The sequence below is a fragment of the Phaethon aethereus genome, assembly GCF_964289735.1.
Source record: "Phaethon aethereus genome assembly, chromosome: 1".
NCBI classification, from domain to species: Eukaryota; Metazoa; Chordata; class Aves; order Phaethontiformes; family Phaethontidae; genus Phaethon; species Phaethon aethereus.
Window position 1 is genome coordinate 126696488 of NC_138575.1, and position 26107 is coordinate 126722594.

General features: G+C 35.9%; 1 protein-coding gene across 1 annotated transcript in view; it reads left to right on the forward strand.

The window, feature by feature from the left end:
* Nucleotides 1-26107, forward strand: part of CFAP47 (cilia and flagella associated protein 47) — a gene marked incomplete at its 5' end in the record, with an annotated part of 409359 nt that overhangs the window by 91611 nt on the left and 291641 nt on the right. Inside the window, 8 exons of the mRNA XM_082014136.1 lie at nt 404-504; nt 3769-3928; nt 10369-10561; nt 12043-12252; nt 20904-21004; nt 22521-22735; nt 24257-24516; nt 25317-25511. Of these exons, the coding sequence (XP_081870262.1) occupies nt 404-504; nt 3769-3928; nt 10369-10561; nt 12043-12252; nt 20904-21004; nt 22521-22735; nt 24257-24516; nt 25317-25511 (1435 nt within the window). The remainder of the gene's footprint in view (nt 1-403; nt 505-3768; nt 3929-10368; nt 10562-12042; nt 12253-20903; nt 21005-22520; nt 22736-24256; nt 24517-25316; nt 25512-26107) is intronic.

Sequence of the window (26107 nt, forward strand, 5' to 3'; positions counted from 1 at the left end):
TTTGTGATCGTTTCTTTGTTGCAGCTATCTGAAAATAAAAGAAATGCTGTTTTTTATAAAAACTTTCAAGTCTTCTCTGATGATTAGCATCACAAATGTAAATGCATTCATCTGCAATTGGAAGATCATGTGGCTCTCTGTTTATAGTATTTTTATGTGGAGGAGAAGTGCTGTAAGTCTGGTAAACACAATTTAAATAAATGGGTCATAGTAAGACAGATAGTTAAATTACAGTAATTATATATATAATATGGGAACAACAGAAAGAAAATACAGCTTTAAAACAAGGGGAGAAACATTTCTGCTAAATATGTGCAGAAAAAATGATTTTATGAAGGGACTCTGGGGAAAATATTTGTCAAAATAATGCTGTATAAACATCTTAAGTTACTTTTTCCAACAGTACTTAAATCACCATTGGAGTTCTCCTCAATGGAACTTAAATTTGCACAACATTCAAGTGGTATACATTTCAATAGTGCTGATGAAAGTCTGAATTCTCAGGTATGTGATCACAAGTGTTATAGTTATTCTTGGCTATAGCCTTTAATTGCTCAAAAATTGCTCAGAAAAGAATACAGATTTGGAACTGAAAATTCAATGATGTTCTGAATATATAGTTTAAATATTTAAAAATTTTCCCATTGTCATTTTGTTCAGTTTTTGATTTTATGTTTTTCTTTTGATCACTAGAGATTTTCCCAAAACTCAAAACTGAGTTTATCCCAACTTTCTGATATATAAGAAAATGTGGGCACCATAAGAAACTGACTATGAATTCTGTAACAAATAGCTTACTTCCAAAGATTTTCTGCCTCTGCCTATACTAGTAAACCTAGATAGTGACAGTGCAGGAATGCAATTGATGTGCCATGATGGTCCATTGAGTTCAGTTTCTGTCCCAGTATGTTGTATGGTACTGATCTGTGCCAACTGGCACTCTCCCAAAAAATTCCTAGTCATGATCTAGGGCTTAATGGCAAAGAGACGCTAAATAGGATATTTGGCCACAGCCGATCTGGTTTGGAACATAGAGAATTTGACTGTACAAATGTAAAACATACCATAACATTGCAGAAGCGATGCATCCCAACAAAGAGAAAGTCAGGAAAAAAAACCAGGAGGCCTGCATGGGTGAACAAGGAGCTCCTGGACAAACTCAAACACAAAGAGGAAGCCTACAGAGGGTTGAAGCAAGGACAGGTATCCTGAGAGGAATACTAAGAAATTGTCCGAGCAGCCAGGGATCAGGTTAGGAAAACTAAAGCCCTGATATAATTAAATCTGGCCAGGGACATCAAGGGCAACAAGGAAAGCTTCTATAGGTACATCAGTGATAAAAGGAAGACTAGGGAAAATGTGGGCCCTCTCTGGAAGGAAATGGGAGACCTGGTTACCATGGGATATGGAGAAGACTGAGGTACTCGATATTTTTTGCCTCAGTCTTCACTGGCAAGTACTCAAGCCACACCACCCAAGCTGCAAAAGGCAAAGGCAGGGACTGGGAGAATGAAGAACTGCCCACCGTAGGAGATGATCAGGTTTGAGACCATCCAAGGAACCTGAAGATGCACATGGAGATGCATCCACAGGTCCTTAGGGAAGTGGCGGATGAAATTGCTAAGCCACTATCTGTCATATTTGAGAAGTCGTGGCAGTCTGGTGAAGTTCCTACTGACTGGAAGAGGGGAAACATAATCACCATTTTTAAAAAGGGAAAAAATGAAGACACAGGGAACTATAGGCCAGCCAGTCTCACCTCTGTGCTAGGCAAGATCATGGAGCAGATCCTCCTGAAAACTATGCTAAGGCATATGGAAAATAAGGAGGTGATTGGTGACAGCTAACATGGCTTCACTAAGGGCAAATTGTGCCTGACAAATTTGGTGGCCTTCTATGATAGGGTTACAGTGTTGGTAGATAAGGGAAGAGTTATGGATGTCATCTATCTGGATTTCTGTAAGTCCTTTGACATGGTCCCCCACAACATCCTTGTCTCTAAATTGGAGAGACATCGGTTTGATGGATGGACTGCTTGGTGCATAAGGAATTGGCTGGATGATCACACTCAAAGAGTTCTGGTCAATGACTCAATGTCCAAGTGGAGACCAGTGATGAGTGGTGTTCCTCAGGGGTTGATACTGGGACCAGCACTGTTTAACATCTTTGTCAGCAACATGGACAGTGGAATTAAGTGCACCCTCAGCAAGCTTGCCAATGACACCAAGCTGTGTGATGTGGTCAACATGCTGGAGGGAAGGGATGCCACCCAGAGGGACCTGGATAGGCTTGAGGTGGGCCTGTGCGAACCTCATGAAGTTCAACAAGGCCAAGTGCAAGGTCCTGCACATGCCTTGGGGCAATCCCATGCACAGATACAGGCTGGGTGGAGAATGGACTGAGAGCAGCCATGCTGAGAAGGACTCAGTGTACTAGTAGATGAAAAGCTGGACATGAACCAGCAATGTGTGCTTGCAGCCTGGAAGGCCAACTTGTATACTGGTCTGCATCAAAAGAAAGTTGGCCAGCAGGTCAAGGGTGGCGATTCTCCCCCTCTACTCTGATCTGGTGAGACCTCACCTGGAGTCCTGCATTCAGCTTTGGGGGCCCCCAACAGAAGAAGGACATGGACCTGTTAGAGTGAGTCCAGAGGAGGGCCATGAAGATGATCAGAGGGATGGTACACCTCTCCTATGAGGACAGGCTGAGAGAATTGGGGTTGTTCAGCCCAGAGGAGAGAAGGCTCTGGGGAGACCTTATAGCAGCCTTCAAATACCTGAAGGGTGCCTACAAGAAAACTGGAGAGGGACTTTTTAGAAGGGCATGTAGTTATAGGAGAAGGGGTAATGGCTTTAAACTGAAAGAGGGTAAATTTAGGTTAGATACACGGAAGAAATTCTTCACAATGAGAGTGATGAGGCACTGGAACAGGTTTCCCAGAGAAGTTGTGGATGCCCCATCCCTGGAAGTATTCAAGACCAGGTTGGATGGGGCTTTGAGCAACCTGGTCTAAGTGGAAGGTGTGCCCTGCCCATGGCAGGGGAGTTGGAACTAGGTGATCTTTAAGGTACCTTCCAACCTAAACCATTCTATGATAACTTATTGTTTCTAGTTCCTAAAGGCTTTGGAAATTATAAAAAAAATATTTTTGGCAATGATAAAAACACTTGAAACTTTTTCAAGTATCTTCAGAAAACAATGGTAATACAAAGTCAGGCCTTTTTCTAGCTATGGATGTGTTAGGAGTTGAAAGAGTAACTCTGAGATAAAGGAATGAAATTGGTTTTTGCTTCCACCGTTATCTTACTGAATTGAAAGAGTGAGTTTTGAAAACCTCTTCTGAACCTCTTGCTGTTTCAACATATCCGTCTGTAAGTCTAGTGTTCATGAGCCATGTGTTTAGTGCTTGCTGTGCTTCACCTGTATCACGAAAAACTCCTCATTTCTGTTTGGCTAAGCACTCCCACTGTGATGCTTTGATCTATTTGCCTTGCATAAATGAGATTTTTCCATTTTGGAAAGAAAGTATTGCTCTTTGTGAATGTGGTGAATGACTGGAAAGCACCTAGTCTGTGCTGATAGGCATACACATCTTCTCACCTTACGGATGTAATAAACTGGGTTCTTCATTGCTTTCTAGTGCTTTCTTGCTTTCACTCTGATCTGATTGCAAAAAGAATGCTTAGGGTAGAGCAATGTGAAAAGTATCATGATGTTTGCTGCTTTTCCTCTTTTGTCATGTCCTCCTTTCTCTGCAAATATTTACAGAAGCTTGACCTGAAGAATATCTCAAGGCAGCAGTTGACATGGAAATTGAATTGTGCTGATGCAGGCAAAAATACGGAAGACGGTATTTTTAAATTTAGTCTGCAGACTGGATTTCTTGATCCAGGACAAAAAATCAGTATTGCTGTATTCTTCTGCCCTTGTAAGTGATTTCCTCAATTCTTCTACAGATAGTTTGGCCGATATACCATTCATAGATTTGTTTAAATGTCTTTTTATGATGAATCATAACTAGCACTTGTTTTGATTAACTTCCTGTTAATATGAGTAAATAGTGAACTAAAATGCCAAAAAAAGGTTTGTTGTGGTTCTGAGAAAATAACACAGCTGCAGACCTAACACAAAGCACGGAATCACTTGATACCATTATTTGAAAAGTCTGATTTGCACATATAAAGCATCAAGTTTTGCACATATAGACCATCAAAGGCAGGGATAGCTGGATTTTTTTCAGTACTGCTCTTTCATGTGCATTTAGGTTGACTGACTTAGATACTAAAGTTTTCCAAGAATACTTGGTATGTATGTGAACTTTTTTCCTAAATAGCCATAATTTAGATAAGAAGGGAAATTTCCTGACTCAATAAGATAAAATTGACCTAGATATGGTATTTTCTGAGTAGTCTGCTCAGGCAACCAGACTGTTAGTAAAAAAGTTAAGAAAGATTTCTAACAAAAATTGGGAGCGTGCGGGAAGGTGGTAATCAGCCACGTACACCAGAAGAGGAATGGCAGAACAGGAATATTAGGATTCTTCCTTATTCCTACTCAAGTGTTTACGGTAGAGAGTAATGTAACACTGTATTTGAGCTGATAAAGGCCACCAGTGTATGCAGCTGATGCCTATAGAATGTAGAGTCATTTTGACAGTTTTAAGTGGCCTACTTTTGGCACCCCAGCATTCTCAAGGGGCAGAAAACTTGTTTTGTCGGTGGGATCTGATCCTGAGTCAGCAAGTGAGAATCCCTATCCTAAAGAAAGGTGTTGCTGCTATCCTTTATGATAGGACTGAAGTCTGTAACCTCAGTTAAGCACTGGGAAAAATTTATTATAAATATAAATTAAAAAAAAAAGGTATGAGTCTTGCCATGATTCTGTATGATAAATTGAGAAGACTGTTACTAAATGTTTCTCTGCAAACATGTTGTGAATATACAAGAGCAGTTTTTAATCGCATGTGTTGATTGGAGTTGCTTGCTGCATGTCAAAACAGTTTTCCATTATGTTTCTGCCTTGTTGATAGCTTTTTTCTTCAATTTATGGTTGAAGAAAAATCACATTAACTTGTGATTTTGCTTCATGAAGTGAAAAAGTAATTTATATATAATGATTTTTCTGCAGTATTTGAGGTACAAGCCTACAAAATAAGTGTTGTAACTTCGAGAAAGTATTCTAACAGATATTTTTACAGAGTGTGGCTATGCTTAGAATAATTGTGGACCATACTAAAATAATCACTTGGGAAGAACACACATAAATATAAACATTTTTGTCTGCTTTGAATTTGAGAAACATATTCTTCTAATAGGAGATATAACAACTGCATTTTGCATTGATTAGGTAAACGTATATAGCTTGGAAAAGAAAATTGCTCAGGGCAATATCAGACTTAAAACATAAAAAGAATAAATCTGTATTTCCAGATATCTGGTGATTTTTAGGGCCCAGGTGAGCGCAGGGTCTCATTTTCTCCTTCTAAGTACCATTCTGGCATTTAAGACAGAGCAAATGTAAAAAAAAATTCTAATACTATTTTGTGCAGCAGCTGGAAAGGGATCATGTGCTAGTGAATAGATGAAATGATCGTCCATATCATGGTTGTTCTACTTAGGTGTTTACTTCACGAGAATGTATTTGCATGTTGCAAAGACTGAAAGTGGAGAACGGGATACAAATAAAAGCCAATATTTTGAATTACTGAATAAATTGTATGTGTAAAAGCAGATGTGTATACATAAATATGACTGATGAATGATTGTCACTTGAAGTTATTTGTATTTTTGCTGTGTTCCCATATCTTTTATTTCCGGAAATCATATGTCATGGTTTAGCCCCAGCCAGCAACTAAGCACCACGCAGCCACTCGCTCACTCCCCCACGGGGGGACGGGGGAGAGAGTCGGAGGAGTAAAAGTGAGGAAACTCATGGGTTGAGGTAAAGACAGTTTAATAAGTAAAGCAAAAGCCGTGCACGCAAGCAAAGCAAAACAAGGAATTTGTTCACTACTCCCCATGGGCAGGCAGGTGTTCAGCCATCTCCAGGGAAGCAGGGCTGCATCACGCGTAATGGTTTCTTGGGAAGATAGACGCTATAACTCCGAACGTCCCTCCACCCCTTCCTTCGTCTTTGTCCCAGCTTTATATACTGAGCATGACGTTATATGGTAGGGAATATCTCTTTGGCCAGCCTGGGTCAGCTGTCCCAGCTGTGTCCCCTCCCAGCTTCCTGTGCACACCCAGCCTGCTCGCTGCAGGCCAGCATGAGAAGCTGGACTGTCCTTGACTACTTAGCAACAACTCAAAACATCAGCATGTTATCAACATTTTCTCATTCCAAATCCAAAACACAGCCTCACGCTAGCTTCTATGAAGAAAATTAACTCTACCCTGGCTGAAACCAGGACATCATAAATATCTGCAAAGATCAATTGCCCTTAATTCGATGTTCTCAGATTTTCCCATGTTTTATAGCCTACTTGTGCTATACCTTCACTGAATATAATTACTCTTTCTTGTAAGAGAACATTAGGTACATCAAAACCCTCACAGGAGACCTAGTTAATGAATATGGTGTGCTAATGACCTTCATGGGTTTGTACTGTACCGTTGTAGTATGTGGGGGTGAACAAACCTTAAAAGGAACTTTGAGTGTGCATTAGAGTAATTTGTTTAAATATGCTGCAATATTTATAATAATGAGAGTGCAAAATGCTACAGTGTTAAATTAAATGCAAGAGTTTATATAATGCATGGTAATATGATGCTACCTGTTAAAAAATTATACTAAATTTAGTAGAAATTCTGAAGAACTGAAGGTATTTTAATCCTCTGCTGATGTACTATACTATAGTGCCTTAACAGTATGTGGAGAAATTTCACTGTATCTTATTGTGATATGAAAAAACTTGTCTGCAGCATAGTAAATTATCATAAATCTATGGTCTGGGATTCCATGTGGAAAAATACTCACAAACGCACCCATGAGTTACCAGGAGTTCAGTACCCCTGGAAGATGTGATGATTATGTAATGGGCAAAGATGACCATCATGATCTTTATCTTCCAGGGATTTTTTTCTGCAACAGTAAGATATTGAATAACTACAATTTCTGTGGAGAAGTGATTAGTTTACTTTTGATTTTTTTTTCCTTATTTTTTTGTAGGGCTTACCTTTTAAGTTTTAACTGTGTGTGACTTTTCTGCTTTGAAGTCTGTATTTCAGTATATGCAAATTCTTCATTGTCACCCATTTATGCTGAAGGTGTATATATGCAATAAGACATAAATTATCGGAAAGTCCAAGGCAACTAAGCTAAAAATATTTATTTCAGAGACAGGAGTAGGAACTGAATAACAATTTACTACAAACTTTTAGAGGGTGAGAAGAGCAGATTGCAATTTTACTTTCTTCCCACACACTCTCAAAAGATCAAAAAAACATGCTATTATACAGTTATGGCTTTTTGGGGAAAAAAAATTAAAAAATTGATTTGTGCTGCTACACAGGAACAAGGAATATGGAAATCCTTAAAGAGCTGGCCTTTTAAATTAGCTTTTGCTGCTTGTGTAAATTGAAACAGGTAGAGTGGAGGGTGTGGGGATTTGAAATATTTCTCCTACAGAAGTGTGTGAGCAGTGTTGGGAATGCATATGCATATGTGTCTAACTGGCTTTCAGCAGAAATAGAATCTGTTTATGTTTCCATTAATAAGGAAACTGGATAAATTCTAGTCCCTGGATAGCATGCTAGGGAGTTAGGCACTCTGAACTGGATGAGATTTCTAGTGCAAATTAGACTGAAAATTAAGCAGCTAATGAATATATGCACATACGTACTTTGAGAAGTTGCATTCCTTTTTTAAAAAGCTTTTTTTAAGGTAAGGCGATGAATCCTTATTTCCACTAATAAATATACTCAGAGAAGACAAAGGGGAAATTTTCCAAATAATTCTACAGATTTTGTTAGCCCTTGGCAAATTTAGATTGGCAGATTTGTAAATACCATCAAATCTCCCGAAGGACAGTTTTCACATCTGCTGGACTGCTCGTTGTTTGCCCCATAGAAATTAATGGTGGTATATCAGAACGGTAACAGCAGCACAAACTTTGATGGTAGTCATGAAATATGTGATTAATAGAATAAATTCATGACTTCAGCAGTTAGTTCAGGATGTAATTCTTGTTAATTGCAAAGTAATTTATTTAACATGAAATATCCTGAAACATTTGTTCTAGGCATTACAAACTAATGATCAAAACTTAATGTAATCATTCACTTTTTTTTGTCTTTTATGTTTGTTTAAAATGAGGACAGTATTGCAGCATCCTGGTGTTTTTTTCTGACATAAGAAATAAATAATTAGCTTACATATTTATGTAAAATTTTGATGTTAGTAAATGTGCAGAGTAAATGGAATGATCAGTGATGCAGAGTAAGCGCTGTCTGTTCTGCCGTCTGGGTGAGTCAAAGATTCTATGGGAAATGGATGCAATCCTGTAGTTAATGGATTTGTTATAATTGATATGTATGGATGGATATTTCATCACTTTCATCACAGTATGGATGAAAAGTTTGTGTGAGAAACCTTAACACTGCTCTTTCCTGACTTTTGAAGATTTGACTTTGAAACTATGGCTAGTAAGAATATTTTAAAATGTGAGTTAGTGAAAATTGCATATTCTTTGCTACTGACATCTGCCCCTCTAGTTTTCTTGCTTCATGGCATTCCTTTCCTATGGCGTTTATTGGTTATGGCCTGTCCCTTTCCTCTACCATATGTCATACATATGCGTGAAGATAGAATACCAGAAATACGGTTTAGTTAGAGCACAGCTGTAGGACAGTAGTCTGCCTAGCTCATATATGGGAGTAACTTGTATAGAACATCTTTTCTTACAAGTATGTAAAATATACCCCATTTGGCTTTTCATATATCTCCATGACCTTTTCTGATGTTCCCTCACCTTTTCCTCATCATAAAAGGGCTAAATAGCAGAAAAAGATGTGTTCTTGCTATATCAAAACCTAGAAGCACAAGCTTCTTAGCCATCTCGGCAGTATTGTCTCCTAAAGTTGATTTCCGTTTAACAGGGAATTAGTCAGATGTTGGAAACACTGCAGCAAGCTCCCATTTCATCTGTTTTTCATTTTGCCAGTTTCATGTTTTCTGGTCTGAAATTAAGGGATCCGCAGGCCATGTTCTAGTGAGCTAACAGGCTTCTGTGAAGCCCCTCTATCATCATCTCCATGAAGAAATTGGCACTTATGAGGAGGGAGTAAGACAAAATATTTTGAAGACACCAGGTTTTCTTCCTTGTGTATGTAAACAATGGCAACTCTTTCTCAGGCTGTGTAAATAATTATCTGAGCTAATCTCAGAAGAGCTTGTCGTGTGCATTTTGTTTGCAGTGATACATATGTGCTTATACAGCACATAAAATACAAAATTATTTGTTTTGCTATCTCTTTCCTTAAATATTAGGCGAGGATGTTTCCATATTTACTAATCTGTTGACAGAGGGTAATCAAAGGGAAAGGTGTTTTTCTTGAAAAAGAAAAAGATTGAACTTTTTGGATCGTCTTACAACACATCATGCAAGTTTCTAAATACAAGAGGTGTTCATTAGTTGACCCTCAAAATCGTTTAGTTTGCTAGCTCTTCAGCAGGTGGGAATGACTGAAAATTTGGTAAATGGCACTGCATGGTTTGGAACACCATTTTGATAGTGTAATGCTTACTGAAGTAAGCACCTTGCTTCCTGTATCAGTGAAAGAAAATCCTACAGGAAACTGCCTTTCAGCAGTTAGCAAGATGGCGTGAGAAGGGGTAGAACACAAGGAAAGGGGAGATGCTCTCAGTGGAGGGTAGAAACTGTCCTGCTGGCCAGTGTGAGACTGACTTGGCAACAGTACAGGTTTTAGTGTCATGTGTTTAAATGCGATCACCTTCTTAAAAGACAACTTTTTCTTGTCTTGGCAGTCAGATGCTTCTGATATTTATTAATTTGTAAGATTAACATTGTCTGTGTTAATTAGTGTAATTTAGAATATGACTGCCATTGTTAAAATTCTGAGAAGAGCTACATTGATGTTAGATGTAAAGGAATATGAATACAGTAAATGAAGAACTCAAGCTTTGAAAAATTTCTGATAAATTAAAAAATACAGATTTCTGATTTGCTACAAGCATTATAAGCTTTCTTAATAAATAATTCTTTTGATACCAAAGTTACTGTATGTTAAGCTACATTTTGAGTAGCTTAGTTTTTCTTAAAGCTCTTGCTATAACGATTCATTTTAGCTGCATGTATTTATGTTAATATAATTTTGGGTTGTTGTTTTTTTTTTTTTACCTTCTTAATAGCTTGTCCTGGGACATATGCATCTGAAATGTCAGTGTGTCTAAATGATAATCCATCACATTACAAAATAGCATTGTCTGGCACTATGAAGTCACCAAAACTAAATTTTGATCCCCCCTTTGTAATGCTGATGCCAGTTCCACTGGATGTGAAAACTGAAGCAACTATCAATATCATTCCACAAGATTATTTAAGGTAAAAATCTCAAATTTGTTGCAGAAATACTGAATAATTCTTGGGCTTGTTCTCTTCTGAAAAAGTGGATTAATTTTTGTTTATGAAGGTTAGTATTAATTTTCTCCTCAGCAGAGGAAAGAATCTGCATATTTAAGTTAATTCCTTCATTCCTCCATTTACGTTACATTCCTGTAACTAATAATGCTGTACAGTCAACAAGCCCACGGTCTGTCCACAAAACATTCCTGCTTCATGAAGTGGCCATCTGCTGATATATTCACTCTGTCAGATGCTTTTAAAATTACTTTGAATAGCACAGAAAGATAAGAAGAGTCCTACCAGAATTTTTTGTTAACTTCAGCCACATACTAAGATCATAGTCCTATTTCTTTTTTTGCATTGTAATCAGACAAAATCTTTCTGTTGTTTTATTTTCTCTACTCCACAGGTTATAAGGCACTATTTTGAAATCTGACTGCTGTTCGGACAATTGGTGGGGTTGGTTGTTTTTCTTTCTAAACAGGATTTTCATACCAAAAAAGACAGCACAAGTGTTTTAATTCTGTCAATATAATAAATAATCTATATATTTTTCATTTTTCTCTGGATCACCCACTTTATACTGTTATTTGAAGTTAGAAGATTAGCTTTTTTGTAATCTTCATATTATGTAAAATAACCCAGCACCACACCTATTCCAGTTTGATAGAAATCTTAATATTTAATCTTTCCAAGCACTCGTGTACAGAAATATGCTTTTCTGGGTCTCCCAAGATACAACTTCTGTGTTTGTAATTAGTAAAGAGCAATAATGTTAGTTTGATACCTACATAAGCATAACATTTCGATACCATAACAACTGGAGCAAAACTCTTTAAGTTGCAGTAAATTAATGAAATTAACTTTACCTTCAAATTATTAATGTCTTACCTCATTTGAGTTGTAGTAATTTATCAAGTGGTTTGTCTATTGTCAGTAACTCAGTGGTTGGAACTGAAAGGTTTCCATATGGGCCTGGACAAACTGCCATTCTTATTTTGGAACTGGAACCTAATTTTATATAACTAGGGAAAGAATCTTAAGTACCTTCATGAATTTCCCCTTAATATTTTTATTTTGAAACTTGCTTTACGTTGTTGTGTGATAATGCAGTTTAATCAACATTAATGAAAGCTTTAGGTTTTGGAAATCTAAAGTAAGGAAGTAATATTTAATGCCTTTTGTAGCACAGTTAGTAGAAATTGCTCTTCATTTGCATGTTGAACTATTATGGGTCAGTATAAAACATTTGGATACATATGTAGAAAATAAACTAGCATCTAAATGCTAAAGGGATTTTAATTCTTTAGTTAGTTTCACTTGATTTAAACTTCAAAACTGAAGTTATTCTTCTGTATTTAACTGTGAAAAGCAGTTTTGTAAATGTGTGAATCTGTATATCAACTTTGTTACTGTCATCCTGTGAGCACAAACCCCATTACTATTTATTTTTAACACAGGCAATCACGAATTAAAGTGGAACTTCCAGAGCTTGAACTTGAAGATGGTGACAGGATTTACCCTTTTTCTGTAAAGTTCTCAGGAGGACAAGATACTGTTCTTTCATCAGATGGCACAAATAAGGAACTGATTTGTTATATCAGCTTCAGATCACCCAGGCCAGTGTCATTTCTAGGGAGTATGTTCTTCATTGATGAAGAAGAAAACAGGTACAATTCAAATTCATTTGGGGGCACGGTCCAAAATGACAAAGTTGGTTGTAAGACACAGAACTCATAATGGTTGGGTAAAGGCATATGAGAATAATTCTGGAAAAAAAAAAAAAAAAAGAAAATGAAACGTAGAAATGTATTTGTTTTTTCAACTGAATTACAATTCAAAACTACAAAATTCAGTTTTGGTGTCTGAGGTAAGATTCATCTAAGTGGCCATCTTAAGGTCTTGTATCTCATTCATATCTACTAGTAATTCTTATGTCTACTTCAGTCTTCTCAGATTGCTTTACAGAGACATGGTCTTGATTCAGCAAATCCCAATATTTTCTATTACAAAATATTTTGCTTTTTGAAAAATACCGAATTAAAATTTTACAGTTTATTCCATGCTGGATTTCAAGTTGGTCTGATGTTTGGGTTGAGCCAAACTCTGTGAAATTTTATTCCACTGAGCCTTTCTCCTATGTTTCAATTTTAAAACAATGAAATGTTTGTGATTGGTTTAGAGTCCCTTTTCTGGGTTTATCCTAATGGCATCTGGAAGAGCTGGTGGTTCTTATCACCTATTTGCAAATCTTTACAAAGTTGCAGTGGAGTGATCTTGCAAAGGATTACTCCATTTTCAGTCCTCTCAAAAAATGCCAGTGTTCTTCGGGTACCCAAGAATTCAAGAAGAGACGTCTCTGAATAACTTAGCAGGTACTGTCTCTAAGTAAGAGATTCTGGTTATTTTCAAGACTATCTGTACAATGAGGAAACATGCAAGGGTGCTTGGTTTTTTTTTTTTTTATTTTTGAGAATGTTTTTGGTATGTTCATGTGATATATTATTTATACATGTGTTCTATTCATTCCTTGAGCTTCTGCTCTTCAAGGTGAAGGTAGGGAGACTTCTTGAGGGGGAATTACACTGAAAGTCAGATTGCATTTTGCTAGGAACCAGCAAAGAACATGTCCCAGTGATGCTTTAAAGGGACATCCCTCCCTCCCTCAGTGTTTGTCATTATTCAGTCTGTTGCTCTTCATGTTGTCTGTCTTTCCCTGCACTCTATTACTTCCTATGTTTGTGTGTGTGTGTGTGAGTGTGTCTCCCCCCTTTCTTTGGTATTTTTCTCTTTAATTATTTTTTAAAATGTCACTTTTACCTCATCTTCTATTGTGCTATCTTGCTCCTTAATTTTTATTTCTCTGGTTTTATGTTATCTGTTTTTTAAGTTTTTTAGAGAACGACATATATACGAGTTTGTATACTCAGAGCTGAGGCATTTCCTGATCTCTAGTTCTTCCTGCAGTATCTGTAATATTCCTAATAAGCTAACTGAATAACAATCAGGAGTGTACTGTCCATACCAAAGATCAATATCGAATCCTTCAGATGGAAAAATGTGGATTGGTTTGGTTTTCTTTTATTTTGGTTGGGGTTTTTTGTGTGTGTGTGGTTTTTTGTTTGTTTGTTTACTTGTATTTTTTGTGTTAGCTTTGGTTTTTTTGTGGGGTTTTTTTTTGGCTACTGAGAAGGAAGCAGCATACTTGTGTTCCAAGACAGGAACTGGGAACCATTAGATGATTAATATACTAACGCTTCTGTCAATTTTATTTTTAAACTTGCAAGGGGCAGGGCAGTATCTTTTGAGCAGCTCTGTAGGGAAACAATTTGTTCATGAATAAAAAGGAGACAGACTCCTGCTCTCAATGAAGGTGTTCTTTGGGGCATAAGATAAAAAGGTATCGTTTTAAAAGCCAGGTGACACAAGTCTGGATTCGTGAATGTTGCTCGTTTATATCAGTGCAATTTACTGTTTACAGAATCTAAAGTATACACACACACACACATATATGTGGGCTTCTATTTGTGAGTTTGTTTTTGTGGTTTTCTTTTGTATGTGTAATGCTAGGAATTCACACAAGTATGCTAGAGAGGTGTTTCAGCTTCAGACCATACTTGTGCGTGAAAAGTATATGGGATGCTGTCTTTTCTCGTATACTTCTGACATATGAGATACAGGACTGGATAGCAACCTATGGAAAACTGTTGGTGTATTCTCCCTTTCTCTGGGCTGGGCTCTTCAGTGTTTTCTGCCCTGCCTTAGAGGGACTTTCTAGACAGCAGCATCAGCAGAAGTGAGCACTGTCAGAGAGAAGGGATAAGGGACAGATGTGCTTTATGTTGCTATTTGTTTATTTATTTTATTGCCTCAAATGCAGTCCTGTGCAGTATTTCAGAAAGAACTTGAAGTTTTAAAAAGTACTCAAATTATTTGGGAATACGAGCTCTACATCTGAAAAATACTTAGGAATTTACATGGTTTAATTCCTGTTAGACCTAAATTTCTTTAGGGCACAACACCTAGAGTTTGACAGCACTTTATATGGAGTGTTCATATCAAAACTCATCTCTTTAAAACACTGTTTAGTGATGAAGACATATGCAAACATGAAATTCATACATCTCATTTTGATTTTACAGTTGTAGGCTGTTATTTAAATAACTTTAATGGTGAAAAGCAATGCAGAAGGTCTCCCCTGTCCCTAGCAAATGGAGAACAAATCTGTTATTAAATGTTCTGTGTGAAAATAACCGTTTTCAGCATTTTCCCCTTTTGTTCATCTCTCCCTTTGGTGGGATGAATGGGTGTATGCATGTGGAGGAAAGATAGGTACTGTTATGATTAAAAGTAATTCCCACAGTTACTATTTTCGGTAAAGCAACTAATTTGAGGATTAAATATCTCTGCCCTACAGCTTAGAATGGGCTTTTTCCTAAGCATGAAACTAGATTTTATATTATTTTGGTGCAAGGGTTATGGACCTTTCAGTTATTGCTGCTTGCATTGGATTAGTAATTTATTTTTTTCTATATAGCTTGTCAGCCAAGAATCTATTTCTTATTGATTTTATTTAATTCTAAGATTTAATCGTTGTGTGGTATGGGATTCATAAATGTGTGCTAAAGCTTGCAGTAATTATGAGAAAATTATGACAAGGTCTGAAATACAGCTGCTGAGCAGGCACAACATTTAGTTTTAATAACTTTTTATATGATGCAGTAGCAGCTTCTCAAACCTTGTTACAGAGAAATAATCCTTTCTGCTATGTAATAAACTTTTTTCTATATTTGCCATTAAAATGAAATAAAGGATACCATCCTCAATTTAGAGGCAAACTCAATGTGTTTTTGGAAAAAAGATACCAAATAAAAGTCATCAAAGTAACCTTAAAAGGCATCCCTGCTTGCGAAGGTGAAAAAATTCATGCTCAGGAATGTCAAATAATCTTAATATTTCTGCTGTATTTTACAACATAATAGATAGGTATTTGTTAAAGACAGAACTAATAACATTGGTTTGCCAATGCAGTTGCATTTGTGTGGGGGCTGTAGCAGCAGATGATAGAAAACCTGAACACAGCTGCATGAAATAGCACACCATCCAAAACAAAGGGATTCTGTGTGTGCTATTAGTCAGTTTAGTAATATTATTCACATTGACTTTTGGAAGAAATTATTTTTATGATAATCAGAAATAATTATTTCCTTCAATTGGAAAAGTCTGAGTACCTGATTTTCTAATCCTGAGCATATTGTTATTATTCTAATAAAGTTATGATAATTTATCCAGACTTGGATTTTGTTACTACTGTTAATATTACTGTGTTCTTTGATATTTAATTCTATAGTAATCTGTAGCTGCAATTTTTGTACTCTGCCCTCATCCTTCCCAGCCCCCCACCATGGGAGAAGTATGCAATGCGTTCAAACTTCAAACCTGATTCGACTAATTATCTAAGCATTTGAGCAGTTTTTTTCAAACTGTGTAACTGATGAATTTAAACTGTTTTGTTAATTTGGTCCTTTTTAGGAAGACAAGATTTTGGGGCTTTCTAGATCTTTAATTAAAAAAACAATGAAACCTATAACCTTTTTTTATAACACCTATAAAAGCTAACTGGTCTTGAATAAGTTCTGAGTTTGTTTAATAGGCCATGAGATCTCACAGTTGCTGAAAATGTATTAATTTGTTAGGTATTATCTCTTTATATTTCCATTTTCAAAGTAATAATATGCATTTTTAAATGCCTTGAACTAAAATTTTGAACTTCAACTCATATTCTGTGTTCTGGGATGGAATTAAAATAAGCAAATTAAAAAGTTATTTTCATGTGTTGGTAAAATATAATGTTCTGTATTTAATTACTTAGAAGAGGAACCTTAACTCCTAAGCAAAACTAATTCTAGGTGTATTTCAAAGCATGAGTATTGACAAGACAAATACTGTTTTGGTCATTTTTTACTTAGGCTCTGCATTGTTTTGCTTTTCTAAATTTGGGTAGGATTCAGTAGGATTGATTCATGTAATCCACATTAAGTCCACCTAAATAATAATATTTTTTTTCTTTATATCAGAGTGAACATTGGGTAGAGGATAAATATAGATGAATTTAGCTATTTTACAGAAAACATTTTAAATATGATATGCAACCATGTTTTATAGCAAAATGATGCTATATATAGCTGTAAAAGAAAACTGAAGAGATACATGGTTGTAATTTATGCAAGTAATTTACTGTGTGCACACATTCCATTAAATGGATCATAAGAAAGTACATTAATGTGTATTTAATGACTGCCTTAAATGAGAATTTGCAGTTAATTTCTAATGTTATTTTTAGTCTCTATTATCCCTCTCTGTTACTTTGACTCAAAGCAGAAGAAATGTTTCCTTGCATAGGGCTGATAGGAATATAGAAGTTAAAGATGCTTGGGTCATCTTTTCCTCTTCCTTCCAGTTCTGTCATCTCTGGATCTGCTTAAGGATTTTGGAAGGGAAGGAGAAGAGCAGGTCTTTATTTATTTTTAAATTACAACTTCTTGTTCCCTGCATCTAGGTTATTCCTTGTTCTTAACGATCTGTAAAATCCCTTGTTCTTGTGTCAAGTTTCCTTTTGGCACTAATCAATTCTGCAAGCAGATTGTTTTGCTTCCTAAACTAGCAGTGCGAACTTCCTTGAAATATTTTTTAAATTTACCCAAGCAATGTTGCTACAAGCCTAGATCCTAATGACTTTGGATTCTTTCTTTTTAGAAATTGTTAGTGATATTCTGCATTTGTTAATGAATAGTCTTGTAGAAAGGTTATTTAAATATGCCTGTATTTCTGGAGCATTTGGGGTACACTGATACAAAACAAATAATTTGTATCTACTTAGAAAATGTCTAAAATGCTATAGAGCAAAATAAAAAGGATAAATATATTTTGACTCAGTTCTTTTGTCTTTCCACAAACATTAAACAAAAAAAAGCAAAGTTAATTTAAAAGAACTGAAAGAACTGCTTTTATAGAGAGGGTTGGATGGTATTTTTTTTGTCATCACAGTTGGAGGTTTTGTTTTTGGTGATCAGCAAATTTCAAATGTTGGTAAACACAATATATTTTGTGGCCATTCTCCTGTTCTGTGTTATTTGGAAATAAGCATTAGAGAATAAACACTGAAATAGCGGTGGCAATGATGGTTCATATAGATAACAATTTTTTTACTTGCTTTATTAAGCATTATAAAACTGAATACACTGAATAATTTAACACATTTAGTAACTTCACATTTGCTAGCAGTACAGGTACATTTCATTACCTGAATAACAACAGACTTTTGTATTATTTCGTTAAGCTCTGCTGCAAATACAGAACAAATTCAGCAACTGTGAGATCTCATGGCCTATTAAACAAATACAGAACAAATACAAGATCCCCCCGAGCCTTCTCTTCTCCAGGCTGAACACTCACAATTCTCCGTCTCTCCCCACATGGCAGGTTCTTCGGTCCCTTCTTCATCCTTGCAGCTCTTTGCTGGCTAAAGTCTGGTCTTCTGAATTCGAGGGTTGTGATACAGCTTTTACCTTGCTGCCTCCTTTTGGAATCCTGAACTCCATCACCTCATGGTGACTGCAGTCATGGTAGACACATGGTCACAGGAGCTAAATCCTTGCTGTCAATATCAGCTGCAGAATCAGTTGTTGACTTGCAGGATGCATCCACTCATCCTCAAGCTCTTTTCCCTCATCTGCATTAATGAAGAAAAGACCACCTGTGCCCCATTCCCTTGATCATTGCCCCCAAAGCTGTGCTGTCATGCCTGGTATGTTCCCAGTCTCCCATTCAACTTCACTGGTGCCTGTGTGGAAGAGTAGTAGGGCCAAGGGTCGGACAAACTGCTCTGGTCTCTCAACAGCATCCTGGATCAAAGCCCCAGGCAAGCAGCAAACCTCCCTAGATGAAGGGTCAGTTTGGCAAATGAGGTTCTCTGTCCCCTGCAGCAGGGATTTACTCACTACTATTACTTGTAGTTTCCTGGTGTTGCTTCACAGCTCATGCTCAGCCAGCATAGGTGCTTCATTGTCCAATATTTCTTCATCTTATGAACACTCTGAAGCTTCTAAATTTCTTATTTAAGAATATATTTGCAGTGTGTGTTCTATTGGCTGGGTATATTCATTTCTCTTAATATAATACCACAGCAACCAAGGAGGCATGCCCTTGTTGAATTGTTAGCAGTATGGGACAGGGAGGAGCTTCTCTTGCAGCAGCACTGTGAGGTCTGAGGCATTTATTTGTATACAGATGTTCTGTAGTAGTGATGGCTGTTCTTTATATTCTAGATTGTGCAGTAGTATCTTTGCTTTGAGGACTATCACTCATGGAATTTGGGTAACTAGTTAAGATGTACTGCAGCTGTTCTCAAGCACACTTTTCTGTTTCATTATTGTGCAAATCAGAGCATGAATAAAGATTTGGCATATGCCCAAATCTCAGATCAGCATTGAGGATAGAGATGGCTGAGGTGCTCACCTCAAATTGAGAAAACAGAAGGTTGACCAAGTCCAATAATACAGACATCTGAGTTACTTTCATATAACTTGAGTGAGCACTATATCTTTCATTACCCTTCATACAGCTTTCTTCCACCCCTGCCCCCAATTCTGTTGTCTGAAGTTAACGTATGCCTGCAGAGTATTGAGAATTGTCACTTATCGCAGTAAAGTCATGCGTTGGAAATTGGCAAACTTTTCTGTGTTGTAGTTATTGATCCTGTGTGTCTTTAAATGGTTTAGTAAAGGTAGGAAAAAGTATTATGGCTCTGACACCTGGTTTGGGCATGTACAAACATACATTTTGTACATATAGATAGATATGAAGAAACCTCTTATAGCCATCTTTCCTGCTAATGTCCTGTTGCTGAGATTTTTGCTGAATAGAAGCAGAAAGCACAAAGTTAGGTAAAAGAAACACTATGCTACACAGTGAAACTGTCCAAGGCCCTTGCCCTGCTCCCAGCCAAGTTCCAATAGGGTTGACATGTCCTAAGAACAAACCACACTGCAAAGCTGGATTTTGATTTCAATAACTGCTAGCTATAAAACTGGAATCCAAATGTGAATATTTACAAATAAGAAAGATGGCTATGGATTTAATTGGAGCCTTTCTCTATTTAATAAGTTCCCCTGAAAATGGTATCTAAGAATGTTGTGTTTGGAGAAGAAAGTATGAAAGAGAAAATAAAAGCTACTTTCTGGCACTTTAAAAATATTTCTGTTTTTCTTGATTATGCTATTCTATAACAAAGCAGTAGAAGATAATTATGTCATATAATAAATTAATATGAAAGGTCTTGTGATATCTTTTAATATTAATCTAAATTTACATTAAATAGTAATTTATCCTTCAATATGCAATTTAAAGAAAATAGAAAATGTTTTCTTTTATTCTGTGCAATAATTCTCATCATCATAAAGCAAGTTGGATATCAGCATGCTGTTTGAATTATTAAGATAGTTTTTTCTTCATATTTTTGACAGCTTAGTCAAAATAGTTAATTAATATTAATGTTAGTTAATAACATGGAGTAAAAAACCAGCTGTGCAATAACATAGGACTAAGCTCAGTTGAATTACCTGTCAGTTGCAATGAGCTAAGAACACACATACAGATGGCTAACAGGGATCCATTGATGGCAATAATTTGCTTGTTGACTGCACCCCGATAGACTGAGGTGAAGTACGAAGAAAGGTGGATTGCTACACATTAATATGGCTGCTACAGGCAGTACAGACACTCTAGTGAACGTTGGAGCATATACATCAATTTCTATTATGTTCTAGCAATTGCAGTCAATATCTCATTGTTGTTAAATTGAATCTATTTATTTCTAGATTTCTGCAAAGTGTTATAGAATAAATGTTAAATCAAAATAGAAGTTGCTTTTCAAGAAAACTTCCCTTGTCAAAATTTATAGGCTATACTTAGCAAGTTAGCAGTGTGCTTTAGGACACTCATAAATGTCAGCTGTAATTTTAATTGTTTTTTCTTTTCAGAGAGACAGTGTTCATTTATTTCACGAAATCTCTGCTAACTCTTGGACTTTCCGATTAATGATACATCCATGCTCATAGTAAAACTATGAAGTGGAAATACTATACTAAACTTCACCATTTCAGCATGTGCAGTCCCATCTCTGTACTCTCTTATTGAATGAGAATAGAAGAGAAAATAAGTTGTCCGGACATCTTCATTCTGTCTTTTATTCTTCTGCTGACATACCTTGATTACCATGGCTAAACAGAAAACTATCACTTTTGTATTTTGTTTTGAACAGGTTCTCAATTCAAGTTGCTGCAGCAGCAGAGAATTGCCTTCTTACTTTATACCCGTACTTGGCATTTCACCGCTCAGATCAACAAATTATCTTGAGAAGCAGTAAGCAGTCAACATTCTACCTCTTAAAATTATATTATGTCCAGTGGTATTATCAATGTTTTCAGTGTGATAACAGGGATGTTATCATGAAGATAGTATTTTTCCTCATACTGCAATTAAATTTTTAAAACAGTTTAATAGCTTCTGTTTTCATGTTGAAAATGAGGAAAACTTATATAAATGATTAGGTATGTTTATTGGAAAATACTGGACAAGCCTAAGTCTTAAGAATGTTTTGTGAAGTTTTTAAAGTATGAGTGGTGAAAACAGCCCAAACAATAGACAATAAATTAACATAATTTAAATTATAAGACTGCATTAACTTAAAATAAGCGTGTTACTCAGACTATGTAAGAGAAAAGAGTTGGTACTTGTGAAGTTGAAAAAGGAATTAGCAAGAAGATGGGTAATGATTTTTATTTTTTTTTCATATAGAAGATAGATATATGTACCATATCATTCATGGATCATAGCACAATTAAATGAAGATAGGAAAGGGGGAAAAGTGTTATCTCTTGAAAATGTGTAAAATTTTTTTTTTTTGTGTGACCTATAGATCATTTTTGCAAGCTTGTATCTTGAAGATGCTTTGTAGGTTTCCCTTCGGGATTAAGCCAAAAATTGAGTGATGATTTTATAAGAACTGATCTCCCATTAATAATGGAATATTTCTGTCCTGTATTGATTGCTTATTTGTTTGTTCACACTATCAGTTTGTATCATTTTTGAAGCAAATCATCACCACTAAATTCCTTGAGTCTATTGTATGGGGTTTTGTATAGACTATCTTGGTGTGGAATGCTGTTTAATGTGACCAAACCATATCTATACAACACAGTGGCTTTGAAAGCTATTCAGGAAGGCTTTGCTTCCACATATCTGACACCATGATCTTGTGTTATTTGCTCCAAATAATATGAATAACAGTGCCAGCTATCGAAAATTAAAGGTAATCACACAGAGTTCTTGCTTCTCTTACTGGTGTGTTTACTTCTCTAGAAACTACACCGAGTTCCTCTTCTACTCTTGTTCTGGAGACTGACGTCAGAGATAGATAGCAGAGAGTCCTCTAACCATATCATAGGCCAACATGAGAATGTCAGAACATATGTTCTGACAGAACTGATGGATTGATAAAGCATACTTTTGTGTTTGGTTTGTAAAATATGTGTTGTTGAGTCTAAAAGAGCTTGTTAATGGTATGTTGAGACTTATTACAGAGTTCATGACTTAGAATTCTTGAGTTAGTGCTGTTCTGATAGGTGCTTTGCAGCAAGTGCGAAGACCCATGCTGTAAAATATACAGTTAGTAGAAAAAAATATACGGATAATTTTTTTTTTGTCCCCAGTCTAATGACCAAGGTGAGATTTTCATCATGAGTCAAATGAGAACTGTTACTTGATTAATTGAAGCACGAAATAGGAAAATATAGAAGCAGATATCCATTCATAAACTGTTAGAGGACGGACAATAAAATACATTTTCTCAACTGCAGCTTATAATCTTGTTTTATAGACAGTAAAGACTGCAGCAGTGGAGAAGTTGTTCTGCACCCTTGTTATACTCCACAATCACTTTCCCATAGTACTTCCTCAAGTTCCTTTGGTGCAACCACTGACTCAACCTATGAAGATTCTCAATCAGGTACAGTGCAGCTGTTCACTGTAAACAGTTTGAGCTCTTACAATTGTTTTTCAGCTTACTGCTTTAAAGAGGTATGTTTCACATTTGTAAGCTTCGCCTGAAATGCTTGTGTACATATAATCAATGAATGTTGGGGAGGCTGTCCTCTCCTGTGACACAATGGGAAAACTGGCCTAGAGTATAGAAGCAGAAAAAACTCTCCTTGCTTTTAGCAGACTGAGTGGAGGGTGAATCAGTCAAACTGTTTAAAAAAAAAAAAGAAACAAAAAAAGAAACAAACAACAAAAGTCAAGGTCTCATTTGCAATAACGTATCCATGGAGCAGCCAACAGAAAAATACTGAAGAAACCTAAGGGATTAGTTCCTAAGAAGGACATTGTTTCTGTACTCATGAACTAACCAACCGTATACGCTCTCTAAATATGCTATATTCTGCAAAGTTTTAGCTGTATGCTCAGGTGAGTCTTTGACATTTATATTACATTTATGAAGTACTGTATAAAACCAACCATTGTCAGTGCGGCTCAGTTAAGGTGCTGTTTCATATGAACTAAGAGTAATATATCTTCTGTAAGGTTGTCAGGTGATTAGTATCTGAGGCTGTTGACATGTCTCTTCTTTCAGCTGCTGGTTTTCTAACTTAGTTATTTCATCACTGTTAGGATTCCACTCTTGCAGATCTGCTGACGTTTGTGTGATCGTTCTTTAAGGTATTGCCAAGACAAATAGGGGTAGTTAAGCAGATTAAATAGTAGCTCTTTACCACCATGGTTCATTTTTAATGGAATGGTGTAAGAAGAGTTCATAAGAGCAACTCAGTTTCAGATCTGAAAAGGAAATATCTTCTGGCAAAGGTGGCAGTGACAAGATGGGGAAAGTAATCTTGTCAGCCGACAGAACTGCACAAACTTAAATCTGACTGCATGGTGATCTTATAAAGGACAAGTCTCTTTTCTCCATTTTGTATTGTTTTTTCTTCTTAAATCCCAACAAGATTTTTTTTTTATCCACTAAGGTATTAGTTAGTTTTATTTTTGTATCATTTAATGAAGCATTAGAACTGCAACAGTGGTATTAAAATACAGCAAGGATGGAATCATCTAAGTTATTTGTGCTCTGAAGTTTTGACCAGGTCAGAATTTAGGAGAAAGAAGGCCTAACAGAGGGGAGAAAAGTCCAAAGGCTTATAGATTGTAATGTAGGCATAGTTATACCTATACGATACCTGATAAACTGTTTGAACACAAGTCAGTTACTGAGCCGTGCTCTGTGGTTGAGATGGGGAGCTAGGACTGACTAGCTGGTAAAGCTATACCTCCTGGAACTGGAACTAAGACTGTTTCTTTAAGATTGCTGTATGTGATTTTGTAAGCCATGCCTAAATTTATTTTTTCTGATTGGGTAATATTTTTTTTTTTTTAAGTGAATTAGATTCCAAGAGAATAATTGGTTCTATGACCAAGATGTGTACATGTCACTTAAATTGTTTACTCATGAAATAAGTTGATCATTTGTTGTCTGATAGTTTTTTGTTTTCTGAAAACAATTGTGTATTAAAAATAATATTGTTTTTGTACTACACAAAAATAGGAAAATAAAGACTCTTTCTGGATTTTTTTTGTGTGTATCATTCAGAGTCGGATACTACTTTTGAAAGTGAGAGTGATGAAACGATGAGTGAAGAGAGTGAAGCTAACAGTCAAAGTCATGGGAGAGAAAATAAATTTGAATTATCATTTTTTCCTGATGAAGATAAAGAGGAGTACATCTTCTTTCAGAAAACCCTAACTGCTGTTAAGAATTGGTTCACTCTCTTTGGTTGGTCTAAGGGACAAAATCCTATTTCAATACCATATTCACTAAGACGGTAATTCATAACTTATGTCTGCCTAATAAAATGTTAACATATATACTGAGATGTTTTGGATATGATCTGAGGAATATAAACACACTCTGATGCACAGTTGTGTATTAATATTGTAGCATCTATGTGCTGTTTGTATGAAAATGTAATTCAATGTCATTCAAGAGTTATTAATTTTCTAAAATATATTTCCAACTACGATGCTCTGATATACCGTCATGCAGTGTATGTTAAATATGCAGTTCAAACTATGTCCCCTTCTTAACTGAAATTGATTCTCCTCCCGGAATGAACACAGTTCTAGCAATTGTCCGTTCTTTGGTGGCATAAATAAGGATTTTAACAATATGTCTTTATTCCCCCCGACATACTCTGAAGACCAAGAAACATGGGAAAGCAAATCGCATAATCAATAGTCTTGCAAACACTCTGGAAATGTATCAGTCTCAGTGGCATCACTTAATTGATCTTATCTAGCTTGCTACTAAAAATTGAAGAAGCCAATCTCTTGGGACACAAACACGTGCATTTATAAACATGATAGAAATCAAAGTTATGTTTGGCAGAAAGCAGTGACAAACACAAATTTATTTATGAAATATTTCACATATACTTATTAAATATTCCATGCAGTTCAAAAGTCTTACATTATTATGAAGTTCTGTAAAAAGGAAAAAGTGCTATACTTTTCAACCTTCTTGCTGCTGTTTTTATCTAGTTTATTAATGTTTATTAAAATTATAATTGTGATTTATATAATGTTAGCTCATTTTGTTCATTTAAAATAATAATTTCTCTCTTAGTGATGTGACATCTTCGCAAGAAAAGGTTGTTAAACAAAACCTTGGCAAAGATACTAAGACTGTTTATGACATGATATTTCATCTGAGTGGACAGTTGTTGCCAGGCATTACATCGAGCCAGTCATTGCCCGTTGATCCAGTTGAACGAATGTTACAGCTCCACTGCCAGCATTCTACATTGCTTGCTTTCCTTAAGTAAGTACATGTATAATAAAATATGCATGCATGCATCTTTTCTTTCCACTTTTTTAATTAGCATACTTCAAACACAATTCGAACTAAACAATATACAGTAGGTTTTGGGTTTTCTTTACGCTGTACATTCTGTGGTCTAAGATTTATGTATTACAAACTTTAAGTAGTTTAAATTTTTACCAAGATTATCCTCTGCAGTTTACAATAATTGAAGTGCCCTTTTGTAGAGTTATATCCAACTCAGGAATTCCACAGGAACTCTGCTCCCTTAATTAAAAAAGAAGATGATTCTGAACCTCATTGCTTAGACTCAGTAGATAGTCAGATCAGGTTTGTCATTAATGATCTTGCCATTCCACTGGTGCTCTTTGTCCTGTAATTACTGGCTTTAGCAAAAATTTTGTAGACTTTGTAATCTATTAGTCTTTCATATTAATAATATTTCAAGAAATGGAAGCACTACTTCTACTGCTGAACAGATTTAGCTATTAGCTACCTTCATTGATAATTTTGTCACATAATATGGAACAACTGTCAAAGATGGTGCAAATCAAAAAAGGTTAATAAACACTTCTTTATCCTTCTTGGCTATTGCT